General features: G+C 38.4%; 1 protein-coding gene across 2 annotated transcripts in view; it reads left to right on the top strand.

Annotated features, from left to right (window-relative positions):
- DYRK1A (dual specificity tyrosine phosphorylation regulated kinase 1A) overlaps positions 1–17,383 on the top strand; it is an 88,734-nt gene that overhangs the window by 49,323 nt on the left and 22,028 nt on the right. For both annotated transcript variants that reach the window (XM_069785125.1, XM_069785124.1), the window contains exon 3: positions 15,192–15,397. In XM_069785125.1, coding sequence (XP_069641226.1) covers positions 15,192–15,397 — 206 coding nt within the window. The remainder of the gene's footprint in view (positions 1–15,191; positions 15,398–17,383) is intronic.

Genomic DNA, 17,383 nt, shown 5'->3' with positions numbered 1-17,383 from the left:
GTTTAGATGTCAGGCTAGCTGTTAGCCACAGGTATTGATTAGGTACAAAATATTTGGTGTTTTTCACCTCTTGTACGGATCATATGGTTTGATGTGTTGCCATGTAGCAGGTAATTTGTATTCAGTCTTTAATTAGCTTTGCACTGGAAACTGAAAATTTTAAGTAATGTTATTTATATTTTCTCTGGAGGTGGGTGGGAGAAAGAGAAGGCACTGCACCAATACAAGAAACTCTTACTTAACTGCTGATAAAAGTATTACTTTGAGAGGACAGTTGAGCAGACTAGGAGAAGGATTAGTGCTGCAAAATACTGGCCCAGGCTGGATTGCTTGGAAAATCTTGTAAGCCTATGGTCAGATAACACTCTGCTGCTGCTTACTGCTGTTGCTGCTGCGCTGTTACGGGGTTTGCTAGATAAGCATAAATCAAAAAGCAGTAATTTAGTTTAAAAAGCTAATGTGAGATAAAGAATAGAGGGAACTGATTTTTGTATGTGTCAGGGAGGTTAGTGCACATACTAAGATAATTGTATGTGGTTTAGGACATATAAGGGAGTATTTTAGTAGTTTTACTATTGATAAAATTTCTAAAATGAAGTTGCTAAATGTTCTAAATGAGGTTGCCAGTAAAACTTTAGTTTCTGTTAGCATCAGGCTGTGGAACTGACATTTTGGGCGTTCAAAAAAGCAGATTCTGCGATTCAGATCTGAAAAGTTTTGAGTGTCATAGGGATTGATAAAGAAGAAATACAGATCCTCTCTCCTCTTTAGCATTGATTGATCCAGGTTAGTGGCTGACAGAAAGTCATTGCCCTCCTTCAGCGGATCGGCAGGCAGAGAGTAGTGTCATGATCCCTTGAAGGTTTGAGACATAGAGGCTGCTGCTGTTGCTTTATATCCTGTACCTGGTGTGTACCGGGACAGGAGATGTCGGTTGCCAGTGTCAGGCACCTTCCACAAGCACTCGCAAACAGGGAACACACAAACACCAATCTCCCAGGTGAGTGAATTGCAGTAGCACTTTCACATCACTGTCGGGCTGTGGAAAGTGCAGTAAAACATGCACGGGATCACTTGTGTCTGCCACGGTGTAGAGGGAAGCTGTGCAGCTGCGTTCTGCATTTGAAGAGAGCGGCAATTGCTTCCAGAGTAAGTCTGTCGGTCTTTGCATTTAGAGACTTCATTTGAAGGGGGCTGAGCGATGCTGGTTTTCAAAATACACATCTGTGCGCGTGGGAATGGAACCTCCTGAGGAGTGTTGGGAGTGGTGATGGTCAGTAGCTGCCGTATCCCCCTGTGTATTCACACTGTCACAGGCAGAGACACTTAATGACAAATATTCTTTCAGATAATCTTAATTTTTTAAATTGGTGGGAAAAAATTGCCTGTTTCTCGTACGATACTTCCGTTTCTTGTGTTCAGTCTTTACTGGCGGTTCAGTTTGGTCAAAGGAACTGAAATTCATTTACTTAAAATCTGTCGGTGGGGTAAATAATAAAGGATGTTCTGTCTTTAGTGTTTTTTTTCCTCTTCCTTAAAAACCAACAAACAGAAATTTAGTACCTGTGAAAAAGGGAATGATGTACAAGGAGCAGGTACTACCGCCCGATACAGTATAGCAGCCCATATAATTTTATAAGGTGATCTAGTTAGGGGATCTGAGGAACTTTCCTGCTCTTAACTGTTGTGTAAAACCCTCTGAGGAATCCTAGCAGAGAGGTATCGGGCTGGAGAGTGTTTGAATACGATCTTCTTCGGCTATTTTAGCATCTCAGCCCTTCAAACTGCATTCTTCAGGCCGTCCCGGAGCAGAGCTATTTTGCGGGAAGGGAAGTTTAAATCCTAATGCAGCACTTAGCAGTAATCCCCGTGTATCATTACTGCATCGCCCTGCCCTTGCTGTGGGGGTGAAATGTAGAACATGAGTCTAATCCTCGGTAGATGGAGCTAATTTTGCTTTAAACTTGAAAGTGTTAACAACAACTTGAAAATGTGACAAAGCTCAATCGCATTTCTTGTTTATTGCTTGTTTTCCGATTGGACAATAGGCAGCAGCTCTACCCTGGCAACTGAGGGCTGCGATTTGCATAGCCCCCTGTGATTGGCCACTTGGCTGACGAACTCGCCCAATCAGGCGGCGGGGTTTTAGTGGTAGGCTATGCTAATTACCCGCTGTTGCTGGGGTTCGGGGTGGTTTCCGCGCGCCGTTCTGCTGCATTGTGTTGCCTGGTGAGCGGCGTTGATAAATGAGCAGTTAATGATCTGCAGCAGCGCCCGCGTACTGCGGGCAGGCACAGATTTTAGAACAGAAGCGAAAGGAGGATTTAATTGCTGTTCAGTCTCGCCCTCGCTCTGCATTGGCCGCGTGAATGTATGTGTGCGTGTACGTGTGCGTGTGTATGTGCATTAAAAAATCTGTGTATATCTACACCGCGTTAATTAAAAATAATCTTCACTGGAGTAGCTTGAAACCAGGAAAGAGTGCTGCATAGGTGGAAGAGGGCTGTTCTTGCTCTTTCTCCACTTTTTTTTTTTTATTAAAGTGGCTTGTATGGAAGTAACCAGATTTATGCAGAAAGCATGGCTATGTGGAACGTTAATAAAGTCAGCTTTAATATCAGTACTTCCTAAAATGCAATAACCTCGTATCTGAGATACATATCTGTAGCTGGTGTGAATATAGAATAATCTATTTCTAGAACATACACTTGCCTTTTAAAAATGGTGTATTCACATGTCTCCCCCCCCCCCCAAAAAAAAAACCCCAAGCCCACCAAAAACCCCACCAAACCAAAACCCACCAAAACCAAAAAGCAAACCCCACCTCAGCTGTAACAGTCGAGTCTGGATTTTCTTCTGTCCTTTTTATCATTCCTGCCTAAGAATATTGGGAAATCTCATCTTAAAACGTTTTTGTTGCTTGATCTGTGTCTGTTTCTTTCTTTTTTTTTCCTGCTTTCCAAACCTACTTTTTCTCCTGTTAGTTAAATCATGGATTAATTTACCTTTTTCAGTCTTCCTCTTCCCCAGCCCCTCACTCTGTCTTCCTTAGCTGTCCAAATTGTGGGCTTTCTTTGCGTAAGTACCCACATTCTGTCGGTCCAAGTCAGTAAAACTGACTGTAGGGTTAATGAATTATTTAACTGAGTAAATCCATCTACACGCGTTCTGTGTTCTTCCCCTGTCCCTTTCTCCTTACCATAGGTACCAATATATGTCTGGGGTTTGATACCACCTAGCATTTACTAGTAATGGTGGAAATTACTTTCACTGGCATATTTTTGACCAGGTATAACCCTGGTGTCAGCAAATTTGGTTTCCTTTGAGTTCAGTTGGAATTGAAATTTTGGTAAAAGAGGTTCTATGACAACGGGTTTTTTCGCGAAGTATTTTTTGAAAACATCTGTGCACAAAATATTGTTTTAATTTTAAAAAATCTTGATTAATTGGTACTTTAATACCAAGAGAACAGACAGCATTCTCATGATTTAATGCTTATATTTTAGGACTAAACAAGTTTTGGTTTTTGAACTAAACATTGGAGCGCATTAGTTCAGATGAGCAATAGTCGGCAGCTGTTTACAAGTCGCTCTCACCATGAAGACCAAAGCTTACTGTTACAGAGCAGCCTATGATTAAATCTGATTTTTACTTTGGTGGAATTTTAATTTTTTGACTGTTTTGTAAACCTTCAGAAAACTGGCAGCAGAGGTAAATCTTAATTGCTCTTGAGTAAAGGAAACATTGCCTCTTAATAGGGAAACTTTATGATTTCTAGTGCATTTTAGAAGCTAAAAAGCTAAGGTAAAATATAATTTGTGTGCACTTGAAGTGGAGTTTGCTTGAAGCCTTCCGAAAAGTAAGCGCTGAGATTCTTTTATAGCATGTTTAATGGAACAACTTCCGTAAAATCACATCAATTTAAACTTCATGTCACTACGTTTCTGTTGTCTGTGTTATGAAGTTACCATGACTTTTAAACAGAACGTATTTTTTTCCTTTATGTTTTTTTCACTTACTGAATTTGACAGAATTTTCTCTATAAACAGTGTTTTTGTATTTGCATTTGTGTTTTTCACAGGTTGCACTGGGAGCTGAAGGACAGGTGTGGGCCTTTCACCTAGATTAAATATGCTTACATAGTTGGAATTAAGTAGTTGTTTTTAAACCTTTGTTTGGAATAATATTCACACTTCATCCTTTGTTTCTATTTTAAGAGCTGTTACGAACTTTCACCATGATCGTAAGAAAAGTAGATCTCCCATTTTTCCCCTGTCTTTCTGTTCCCTCTTTTTAAATGGCACTAAATTAGAAAACTTATAAACTGTATAACCCTAGACATAATCGCATAAAATCATAAAATAAACATAAATTTTTAGGGGGAGAGAAAAAAGAAGTATCAGAACCCTAGTCTAGGCACACTTTCACCAGCATTGGTTCCGTCTGAAAAATGAGTGTTTTATTCTTTTGAGTGTTTTAATTTTTTTTTTTTCAGTTTTAAAGCAAATGTTAGTTCTCTTCTTTAAATATGGTTTATTAAATATTCAGTAAGTATTGATTGCTCAGCTATTCGGTTTTACTTACTCATTTGGCATAATATAAATACCATGTTGGACTGAATCATCAACCAAAGTACTTGAATTGTACCAGTGTTTCTCAAGTAACAGGTTTATGATGAAAAGTTGGACAGAGTTACAATGTGGTAGAAAAACTTCTGAAGAAGGTGATTGTGTATTACGAAAAGATAAAACCTTCAGTAATAAGTATGTTGGCGTGTATACAATTGCGCAATTGAGAATGTTTCTTTTTCTCTAAATACTAGAATGTCCTCTCCTAGAGGATAACATGAAGGCAGTGTGTCAAGAGGGAGGTTAAAAAAAAAACAAACCCCAAACCAATCCCCAACAGTAGAATAAACAAAGTTGCTGATGTGAAGCCTCTCATTAATTTCTTCATGTCAGTATCGTTGCCTCTTTGCAGGAGGGCAGCCTTAATTTTTGTTACTATTCAGCAGAGGCCATCAGATGAAAACTGCAAGTTCACAACAAACAAAAGGGGGTGGTGCTTAATGCAGCCTGTGAGTAAGCTGCGGAGTCTTTTGCCATGCGATCTGGATGCTAAAAGATGAAATGCAAAAAGTGGTTCAGCAGGTCTATGGAAGAAGAGAATGCATGATACATATGTATATATACACATTATTCACATGGACTATGCGTCATGTAATTCCTGGACTGGAGACTAGATGAATAGGCCTGGCACCTACTGCTATACACTTGCCCTGTTCTCTTCCGAGATGACTGTTGTTGGCTACTTTCAGAGGCAGGACACTGTTTTGAATGGCTCTTTGGTTTGATAAATAAGTAATTCCTATGTTAGTGCTCCGTTGCTTGAAAGAACTGTGCTACTTTTCAGTACTTGGTCCAACGTGAATGAAATTACCCCTTCTTCTTTGGTTTTGTTTGTGAGCAGAAATGAACATCCATTTCAGACCTCTTTCATTTATTTGGTTTACTTTTCCCAGATTATTGAAACCTAACTTCCTGCTCCTCTGTGGACCTCTGTAAAACAGAGATTTGCCTACTACTGTGTGTTCCTTGTCTTTGCAAAGTCTTTCAAATTCTATATGTACAAAATTAGAAATTTAAAATCATGGTACTCTCTTATGTTTAACCTGTGTCTCCCTGTTTTTCTGCAGGATAGAATAAAATCCATTCTTGTAAGAATATTGCAGAAGAAAATTGTTGTTTGTGAACTCCATGGGTACAAAACCAATGCCTGCTCTATAGAATATATATGCAGACAGTAATAATTTTATTTGGAGCGCAGTCTGAGGAGTGTCAAGGGATATTATTTTAAATACAATGAAAATAAAAAGATCTATTGTATGGCAACCTATTCAGTGAGCACTACTTCCATTCTGTTCCTTAAAATAAATAGGGTATTCATGTAACTAAATGGTATCATAATTTATTTACATGGAGGCACTAAATTAAAACTGTGGAGGTATTCTGGTGTTTCCTAACTTTTGTGCACAGTACTCTTCAATTTTAATGTTCTTTCAGTCCGGTGTATACCTACCTAGGTGGAGGCTTCTGGTCTATGAAGGCCTGTGCATAGGTTCAGTTCTCACTGTTCACTTGTGGGGTTGTAGATTTTTTTTCAGATGAGCTCTTAGGCAGCCTGTTTCTCAATAATAGAAATGTGAAAGTAGAGTTCTTGTAGAGCTTAAGGTTTTGGTTTTGAAAGCTAGAGTACTTGCGTTTCCTGTAGGTTTTAGCAGAATTTTGGCAATCTTGACCTTCATTTGTAAAAAAAGTAGTTTCACTTTCACAAAATTTTCTTAGTTCTAAGATTCTCCAGAGTGTACTCAAAGTAATGTTTATATGTTAATGAAATATAGGTTTACATAGTGTTGCCAGTGGATTAAATCATAAATTGCTCATGAGTTTTAGAATTTTCCTTCTTTTGTTGGGGGCGGGGGGGTTGGGTTATAGTGAGTGGTGGCATTTAGTCTTTCTGGTACCAGATTTTTGAAGTGGCTAGGGAGAGATACATACTACAATCTCTCCCCATCACAGGTCTTGGCCACTGTATTTCTACAGCAGAGGGAACTAGTGTCCCCTGCATACAGGCCTTACTGCACAAAAGCAATAAAGCACATGCGTGCAAATCCTGTCCAAAGTCCACCTCCTGCTACAGCTCATCCAGGGAAGAGGATAGCCAAGGTAGGTGCAACACTGTCAGAACAGTTAATGAAGCCTACTCTTGGCCTGTCTTTGCTCCAGGTTTCTTGCTCCATCTCAGCCATATGACCAGACACATGACAGATAAGTCATGTCGAAGGTCTGCAAACTGTTGGGAAAGATAGCACCCAGAAGTAATGTTATGTCACCTCGTAAGCACTTCGTCTTCTCCTCAGCTTACTCCACTAAGAAGGAGCACAAGCAGGAGGATTCTGTGGGCTGGGTGTATCGGCCTGGTGAGCAGAACTTAAGAGTATGGTTGTTTCTAAGTTTAGGGCTTAATTTTGTCTTGAGAGAAAGTAGTGTTTAGCATTTCTGTACAGGGAAGTTGACTGAATAGTTATTGTAGATTAGCTTCTGAAGTAGCCATTCTTAATAATATAATTCCTCTACAATAATATAGTTCCTCCAGAGGAGGAACTAGTGTGGGATATTTATAACGGAGTTGTTTGTTCTACAGTAGCTGCTGCAGGTAATTTCCCTTTGTTCCCTGGATTCTCTCACAGCTTTCCTCATTCCAGAGCAAGCTGAGTGAAGTCCATGTACCTTCACATTCTCATGCAGTCATTTTAAATGCGGTGCATGAGGACAATAGGCAAAGCAGTGTTTCAGTAGAGCAGTAGTTCACTTAGAGTTCAGGTTGGCATTTGCTTATTGCTTAAAAGATGATTGTTCTAAACTCTACAATGCCGGGTGTTTGACATTTATTATGCTTAGGCAGAACTCGTGTAGGTCTAACTTGTCTTAAATGTGGGTTTATTTGAACAGAGAGTTCTCAAGATACAAGTGTTTGTCTCTATTGCTAATTGCTCACTGTCTGTTTTAGGATGTGCTAATACAATGCAGAGGTGGTTGGATATTAAAGCAATGCAGAGATCAGTCTTCTCACTTTTCCAGACTCGTTTCTTAGAGGTACAGTCAACATAGTAGCTGAGGTATCATAATGCTTATTGGTACTGAGAACTTTTCCAAGCATGGATTTTGAAAAACAAGGTTGACCAGAACTCTGCAGAACTATTAACTTTGCAAAAAAAGGTGGATCTTATGTGAAGGAAGAGGGCTGTACAGTTCCTCAACTAATACAGGATTTTCTTTGAGTAGGCATTTGGTTGTTTTCACATTCAATAATTTGAATACAGGAAAAAACCCCACAAAAAACCAAGAAGGTGGATGCCTACATTTGTGGTGGCATAGCAGGGATCAGAAATAAAAAGATTCAAAGTCTGAACCAGTCATGTGCAGTACCAGGAACTACCATACTTGGTATGTGGTATAGGCCCACAAGCTCTTGAACTCTGAGTGTTGAAATGAGAATATCCATTGTGGTGAATGATACAGTTCACACTTTTATTCTCTGGTCGTGTTTTCTGGCAGGTTCTCATTCAGCTGCAAACATATCGCTGAGATGGAATACCTCTGCACGTTGCTGAATGACCCAAATAGTAGATAGCAGCGATGGAATAGGGAAAGGGAGGATGGGGCAGGAGGGAGAGGAGGTGAAAGGAAGCTCAAAACAGTTAAGGTTAAAGCAATGATTTTTATAGGGAAGAAAAGTTCTAGCAGTGCAAAGAGAATGAAAGAAGATGAGTTGTGCAGAGGAGAAGGTTTCATACTTCAAAGTGAGATGACCCCACACTGCAGGATAAACCCCCAAGGAATATTGCCAGTGATTCCAGTTTAGTTCTGCATTATTTCTGCCAGTTAAATGCTATTGTACCATACTTTACAGGTCTTTAATTTATGGATCCGATAAGAAATTCTGCCTCTTCTTTGAGCTGAGTTGAACAAAGAGGTGGGAAAATGGGGACAGTGACATTATTAGGAAACAGCCAAAGCATTCTGCAGAAGTAGTAATCACTGCCTGGAAGTCAGATGCAGAGGACTTAGGTATGGAAGGGACTATGAAGTTGTTATAATTTTAAAAGAAATCAGCTACCCACATAGCAGGTTAGTGGTGAGTTCTCAAACATGGGGAATGACTACATTTGAACTTTTAAAAGTATGAAGTAGAATGCTGGTGTGACTTTCACTGCATATACGTACTTCACCTTGCACAACAGTCAATAGGCAGTGAAATATTTTTAAGGCTGTTGCATAGATTATGTTATCAAGTAGAGAACTCTTTATGTCCCAGTGTCATGAAATCAAGATCAGCTGCTGCACTGGAAGGTGCTTTTGTTAGTCTTGAAGGCAAGCTTGTATAACTCACAGGGTCAGAAGTGTTACAACGGTCCTTTTTGGTTTTAAGTTTTTAAGTGTGAAGTAAGTGGGTGTGAAGAAATATTAAGGAAATGTCACTTCTTTTAATGTTCTAATGATTTTAATATCTGAGTTTGTCTCCTTTTTTATCCTTCAATATGGGTATACCTAAATAGAATACTTTGGTAGAACTGTGACAGAGGGACAGAGAGTGTCGCATGCCCTAAGAAGCAGAGTATATATTTAATGAGTTGGGTGGCAGAAGTGCAAAATAACTATCTAAGTGCTATGGGGATTTTCAGATGCAGTTCCACATGACAGAGGAACTGACCTAACAACTCCCTGATTCAAAGAGAGAAATCCTGTCACTTACTTTGTGCTGACGTTTGTGGCGCAGGATCACAGAATGTTGGAAGCTGGAAGAGACCTCTGGAGGTCTCCTGGTCCAACCTCCCCCTGCTCAAGCAGGGCCACCTAGAGCCAGTTGCCTGGTACTGTGACCAGTTGAGTTTTGAGTATCTCCCATGATGTGCTATCCACAGCTTCTCTGGGCAAGCTGTGCCAGTGCTCAGTCAGTGACTGTGGGAAAGGCTGTAGCCTGGTTTCCAGTTTCCATCAATCAGTCTTGTCCAGAGAAGAGACTTTACAGTGGCCCAGCTGTAGGGAAAATTTCAGTTGAAATTCTTGTATTCTTAGATACTAAATTTAAATGACCACAATACACAGATTTTTTTCAGAAACAACTATCCACTCTTGGGGTGGCACACAGTCACCTGCAACTCTTTACATTCAATTGGTGAATATTTGTGCCTTGCTTTACGCTGAAAGGAGGAGGCCAGCAATGCGTTGCACCATTTGGTTACCTTATGATACTTTTTTTGGCAGGAGCTAATGACTAAATAGTTATGTAGACTGATGTCAAAATGGGAATAACAGAATCTAAAATGGATGAGGTAGGAAACTGAAGTTTGAAACTGCATTGAGTTTCTAATTATCTATGCAAAATCATACCAAAAATTTTCCAATATTAAACCAACTGTAGTTCATTTATAGACTGTTCAATAGCTACCATCTCAAGTATTTTTCTACTTTGAGTTACTAATTTCTTTGATACTTGGAGAAGTAATTTAAAAAAAAAACAAACTATTTTGAATAAGGGAAGCATTTCCCATCCTCACCAAATAAAGAAATAATTCATGAACTTACGCTCTTCCACTGTGTTAAGATGATGCTTTAAAGAAGTAAACCCTACCTTCTTCCATATGATAGGATGATCCATTTTTGCAGTATTTGTATTTTCAGATAGTTCTGAGTTATGAACTTCTTTTGAGGTTATAATTTAAGTTTTCTCTATCATCATATTCATGCTATTGGTCCCCTTTTAAACATTTTCTTCTGGTTATAGTTAACAGTGCTTTGCTCATACAGTAGTGTAGCATTTTATTAATGCTCACTTCTTCCGCACTTGTTACTTTCCAGAGACAGTAAATTTACAAAAGTCAAGAAGTTACTATTGTTACCATTTATATTTTGCTTATTATGGTGTATGGAATGTCACTAACGAAATACAGTATTCTAGCTTCACTTCAAAAGAGCTGTTACATTCATGACTGTAGGATAAAAGGGACATATACTTTCAAGGCTGAAATAAGGGATACCTTCTGTAGCTGGACCTTCTTCATGACAAGTTCTGATTTAGCCTTATCACAGGCAAATAAATGTTTGTTTTAACCTGTAACAACTTAAACTGCAAATATACACAAAGGTGTATGTTTTTGTGCCATTCCCCGAACTAATACATTAGGTAAGGCCCATTTGTAAGATAATTCTACCCACTCCCAATCTGTGATCTCTTCCTTTAATGTACTTCATGCATAGAGATCTTGGCATACTTTTGTTTTCTGCCACTTTGTTTCCTTCCCAAGGTGCTTCACAACATGTAATCCTTTGAACTTACAGTGGTTAGAAAGAAAGATTGATGATTAACTAGACCTTGTTCCTTAGATATTTTTTTTTTTTTCTGTTCTGTAGAAGTTACGGATGTGGCATGGTAACGAGCTCCTGTGGATTTTAGTACTCCCATGGTGGTCAGTAGATCACTTATTTTTTGAATGTCTAGAGCTTTCAAAATGAACTTCAGCCACCAGGGGTTCTGTGAACCTCAATTAATGGATGTACACAAATGTTCTTATTTCTATAGCTGACTGACTCCTCGGCCTAAAACTAAAGGAGGTCAAGATTGCTATTCTAGCCAATTCTTCTTTCTCCCCTCATTTCTGTGTAACGTGTCATTAGGTGTTTCTTGGCTCATAATAGTAAGTTATGAGTGTTCTCTTGGGATTAGATGTACCAGGGTAGGATTGCACATATCATGGAACAAAGTCTGAAATGTGGCAAGGGCAGGTATTTCATCACGGACCGTATCCTGAACACTACTTGTTTTTGTTGATAGCTAAGACTGCTTTCAGCAACAGATGTCTCTGAACTCCTGTGTCTCCATTTCAGTGACAGTAAGATGAAATTACTTGGCTACTGATCTTTCAGAGCCTTGTAGTTACAGTTCTTAAACTTTTGACCCAGGTAGTTCCCGCTCATTGCTAACATGGTTAAGGGTTGATACCACCATCTTCACAGAGACTATTAAAATGCTTTTCTGTTTGGTGTAAGAACATGCTGTATGAGCTAGCCAATTTCCATCCATCTACTTGTAACAGACTTTACATCATGAGACTCTAGTCTGGCTCTTGTGTTTAATAATGTCCCTTTTTCTGAGATTCAGTGCTGCTCTGTGAAACTGGTTTACATTTCTACCAAAGAACAGTGGTTTATAAAAAGTTTCTTGTTGGATGCAGTTTTGATTCATGTGTGTTGACATTTAGGCTGTGTATGACTTCCCTCCAAGCAAACAGGTAACTGCTTGTTAATCACAAACATTGAATCTCCCAAAAATTTTAAATTGAATTAATAAAATAAGTTAGGTGTCAAACTGTGGTTCTTAGAGGAGTTTTCTTTGTGATTCTGTAGTCCAGTTGCCTTGTTATAAATCATGAAGCTCTGTTTTCTGGGGCATTGCTGTTGAATTAACTGAGTTGGTCCAGCTGACCATTGTCAGTTTGGAAAACCAGGAAAGCTACAGCCTTGTTGTCCTGCTAGTGGACTCAGGAGAGAAAGGGTGTGCAAGTGTGGAAAGTTCAAAGCTGAACTGAAACACTGGTATTAACCACTGTTCTTTTGTGGGTTAATTATACTTCTAATACTTCTAATCCTTTTCTACTTCCTTTCTTCCTTTTTTTTTTTTTTTAAAGTGTGTGTAGTGCATTCTTCAGTTTATCCTCAGATTTGTTGTGATCTTTTGAGTGTCAGAAGATACTATGAAGTCAAGTTGTAAATGAGAACTCCATGCTACTGGGGTTTTTGTGCGTATATATGCGAGCTTTCTGCTTTTTTAGGTAGATGTGCAAGTGCAGAATTTTTTTAAAATAAAATTTGTTTTTATTAATTTACCTAACTTGCTAGATATTTAGTATGCTATTGGGAAACTGGCCTGGGGTAAAAAAAAATACAAGAAATAAAACTTTTAAAGTATTTGGCTCTACAAATTAGAATTAATGGTATTTTTTGACTATCTGATTTAAATATTGTTTTCACTTTTAACTCAGTCACCATGATGTTGCTAAGGGGTTCCCCAGGTTAAGCAGAAAATCAGCAGAAATTAAAAGAGCAGAAAGTAGACACACCAAATAATGTCTTACATGTGCTCACCCATTCTTACAAGAGCGTTCAGTGTATCTTGAAAAGTAAACGTCCACTAAATTTACCAAGCTGTATAGATGGAAGATTAACTATGATTCTCTAGTAAAAATGCAGTTTAGATATTAAGAAAATACAGTAGTGAGGAAAAAAAATTATATCCAGTGTTTACATGATCGAAGTGATAGATGTATTAATATATAAAGGAACCATGATATCTTTCAGAGAGATCAGCTGATGCATTATAATCTTTCCCCTGTATTTAAATGTGAACTTGTGAAGTTCATAATACATCATTTTAAATTTAAAAAAGAAGGCAACCATCTGTTGCCCAATTCATAGGTGAACATGAGATGTTACTTGAAAACAGAAAAAGATGCAAGTATTTTAAAATGTTTACACTCGGATATTTAGCACAAATTTTCACTGTATCTTTAAATGCTGGAGGACAATTTCAGAGCTTACTAGCTTACACTGTATTTGTGTTAACAATCACAAAGCAGTTTTTAATGGACATTTTACAGAAGAGTTAGAGTAATTTTCTGTGCAGTGTTAAGTTGACTTAGCTTATAATGATTTTAGGTCAGGAATTTCTTTATTTTATTTCCATTTGTAAGGTCATCCTGATACTTTATCACGTTACTAGAGGCACCAGAATGCACACGAAAAAAGGATATTAGTTATTTCATGAAGGTTTGAGTGTTTTGGGTTTTTGTTTGTATGGTTTTGTTTGGGGTTTTTTGTGTGTGTTTTTTTTTTGTTTGTTTTTGTTGTTGGTTTTTTTTTTTTAAGTAAAATGTTTGAAGATCTAATGAAACATAGTGAAAATATGTGGGTGCTTGTGGACAACCAGTTCATTTTCTGGAGCAGTTTATTCTGTTAGTCTTTTAGTAGTACTGAATTGTTAACACTGGAGAAAAATACCAGTGATCTGTCAGTGAGTATTTCACTGTACAATTTTACTTCACCCCTTTTAAAGTACTAGTGATTATACTATATATAGGCTTTCTTACAGTTTGAATAGTTTGAATTATTTTGACTTTTAAAATTGTTTTTCTAAAATGATCTTAATGTAAAATGGTGTTGAATTTCATCCTGTGCGGCTCTTCTACTGCTCTGCTAGGTGCTGAATCAGTGATGCAGTATCATTTTCAATATTTTATTTTTTCTTAACTTAGAATAGATGGCAAATTGAGCAGACAGTTATTCTTAAGAAAGTTAAATTGATGGGTGGTGTTCATCTGCTGTTTTCTACTGATTAGATTTTCTTGCAAGGTTTTTATTGTAAAGGAAATGGAGATTTCCCTTACTGGGTTGGGTGCTTAATTATTTCACATCTTGCTTCTAAATTTAATCTTTACCAATGATTTTGCTTCCAGATTTCAGCTTCCGATTCCACACTTACTCCTTCTGTGGCAATGTTGGCTTCAGTGTGCCTGGCTACTTGTGCCATCCTGCTCTGTCTCTTATGTTGTGCCAATATGGCAACCATTTAGAGAATTTCCCCCCTCTGGCATAGTCAGCAAAATGCAAAAGGATGGGTGTTAAATGTGGAACATGCTAAACTTTCATTAGCAAACAAAGAAAACCAAATGGTACTTTAATCTGTCCTCCACTGTTAGAGCACAGTGAAGATACAAGTGGACTATGCACCAATTAAATACCATCTGACATTTGTCTGAAACAAGAGTTGAGAGGTAGAGGATCTGTCCCAGTTAGAGGGAATTTGTGGAATTTGGCATTTTTCAGGATGTTACGGAGTCTAGTACTTTGGCCATACTGTTTGCCATTCTCCTGCAACTTGACACCAAGTGTTCTGTTTGTCTCTTGCTTTGCGGTTGCTTTGCAGTTGCTTCTTGCAGTCTGATTTCACCTTCCCAAAAAGGAATTAATTCAGGTTACAGTGCTTGCTACCTACAGCTTGATGAAACTCAGCTGTAGGAGTCAGGAAGCTGAGTTGAAGTACATTGTGCTTTGGAAGAAGGGTGGAAGTTAAAAATGTAGGCTAGTGAGCTAAGCAGTTTGTAGGAAGGCATAAACATTGAGGCCAGGGAAGATGAGCTGCTGAGGCTGGGCACTAGCTTTTCTTTTGTTTTGGTACAGTCTGTCCAGAAAGTTGCTGTGAGGAACCTTGAAGGGCGGAAATTGTGTGTTTTTCTGGCTTTCATGGAATCCGTACACAAAATTCATATCTTTGAAAATAAACCCTGTCAAATTCAGATTGAGTTATGACAAATAGGTGAAGATGTTAGAAAAGGAATGTTAAGTGTAAATAGGAATAAACAATTAATGAATAATTTGTCACAATGAAATGGGAAGAAGCAGTTCAGCTAGGTAATCTTTACGTGAGGATGATTTCTGGTTTCATTGTGTATGAAAACTCTTGTGTATGTTAAAACGGTGAAACTATTAGTGTTTATAAGCTCTGTAAGGAGATGGAGGCTGAGGTGAATATTTTCAAGCCATTAACTGCCTTAAAAACTCCTGTTGTCTTTGCAGGAGGAGAGACTTCAGCATGCAAACCTTCATCTGTTCGGCTTGCACCATCGTTTTCATTCCATGCTGCTGGCCTTCAGATGGCTGGACAGATGTCCCATTCGCATCAGCAGTACAGTGATCGTCGGCAGCAGAACATAAATGACCAACAGGTTTCTGCCTTATCATATGCTGACCAGATTCAGCAACCTTTAACATTAACAAACCAGGTAAGTGATAACAAAAAAGTCATTTTAGATACAATAATTCTTTCTCTAAGTATATTATACACCCATAAATTACAGGATCAGGGCATATGCTTTTGTGGTTTGTTGGGGTTTTTGTTTGTTTGTTTTGATTTGGGTTTTTCTGTGGGTTTTGGGGGGGTTTTTTTGAACTAATTAACTCCTGACTGTTCAAGGATGGGTGGACGAGTAAGTTTCTGGAAGTTGTTTTTAAACATCTGGTACATATTTATTGTGATTATTCTACTTCTAACATTTTTGCAGTGAGAGGGGAGAAAGATTGTCCAAGTGGAGAGTTGGAAAGAGAGTTTAATAGTAGCTTTTTTTTTTAGGGCTGTTTGATGTTAGAATGCGATTGCTTTATTACTTGTTCTCTTGGACAGTGTTTTAATGCAGAGTCACTGGTTAGTGTATTTGGAATAGAGAGGTTTGCACAACAGACACATTTTATTAAGGAAGACACTTTTTTAAAAAAGAAAAGCAAAATCTAAAGCTATGCTATCATTGGGGTTTTGCTACTGCTAATTTACTACTTACTATTGCAAGGAGGTGAAATGAACACAGGGATTATGATGATTATGGATGCTTTTGAGCTTTCAAGATCAGTGTTTCTTCCATACTGCTTTTGAGTTGCTAGAACTGCTGAAGTAGCTTCCTAACTAATAGTGCAAGGTTGCTAGCCCCAAGAGCTAGTACTGCCCTGTTTAAGAGGGAATTCTGTTGCTTTCTTAAAAATGGCACAGCCCAGCTGTGGAGACGTGAACACAGATAGGTTTCAAAGCTTAAAATCCAGAAGTCTGTAAGTCAGAGCTTCAAAATTGGTGCAGGCTGATGAAGCATGTTCCACTTAAAGAGGATGGAGAGTGAAGTCTTTTGCTGCTACCAGATTCAGGTCTGTTCTTGTGTTCAAGATGGCTTTGGTAGAAAAATCTACAGTACCATCAAGAGATGCTCTGTTGGTATTGCTCTGTAGGAAGGCACTTTCGCAGAAAGAGGGAAGGATTAGGGAGGATGGGAATGATCAAACTGAAGTGCCAGGATGTTTGATACTAGGATTTGGAGATCTGTAATGACTAGGGCTCTATGAAGAACGGCAAAGTGAATGGAGCTGGCAAAGGATGTTTTTACTTCCATGAGAGCCACTCAGTAGGAAGAGTAAATCTGCTCATATATATAATAGTATTTAGCTTGAGAAATCTACTCAGGTATTTTATGTGACTTTTTTTAGGTTAAAGGTCCCCCAAAACCTCCACAATGAGGTTAGTGAATCAGTCTGCCAATTAAGAAACGTTGCTGTGTTCCTTAAACCTTTCAAGGTACTTATCTAAGCATTACAATCTGGCATCACATTTGTGAGCTTTAGTGTACATTAGTGCTTAGTTTTTCATGTTTTTAAACCAAAAAGTAAAATCAAGGAACTTTAGGATGTATTGCCATTCGTTGCTGTTTGTGGTCACAATGGCTTTGAAATGGTAGCTGAATAATAGAAAGCTGAAGAATACTTTTTGGAGAATAGCCAAGAATTGTTGACCAAAGAACGCAGCCCACTGAGAGGAAGATGTAAATGTAGGGAAAAAGCTGTGGTTGGCTCCTGGAAGTTACCCATATGAAGAAACGATCAGCTGGCCACCTTGATAATGGCAATCAAGCTGTCTTTGCACCACTAACACTATTTTATAGAATCAATGTTTTTCTTTTTCCAGTTCCATCTTGTTGTTTCTGCATTGTAGCTTCTGTCTTCCTATTTTACTGTAACTGTGTTGTTGAAGTTTTTATAGTCTTCTGCCTAAGCAGCTCAAAATTGTTACTCCTTTATCCTTTGTGAGCTGCTTCCAGCACCCTTGACCTTGATGGTGGGCAACTTTTTGAAGTCTTCTGACTACTTGCCTTTTGTGACTCTTTCCTCCTTTGAGTTCTTGTGCTTCTCCCATTAAGTCCCATAAAGAGTTCTCACCAGGTCCCAGGTTGGTA

Source organism: Haliaeetus albicilla, chromosome 6 (assembly GCF_947461875.1).
Source record: "Haliaeetus albicilla chromosome 6, bHalAlb1.1, whole genome shotgun sequence".
In the NCBI taxonomy this organism is placed as follows: domain Eukaryota; kingdom Metazoa; phylum Chordata; class Aves; order Accipitriformes; family Accipitridae; genus Haliaeetus; species Haliaeetus albicilla.
This window is presented reverse-complemented; position numbering and strand designations above follow the sequence as displayed.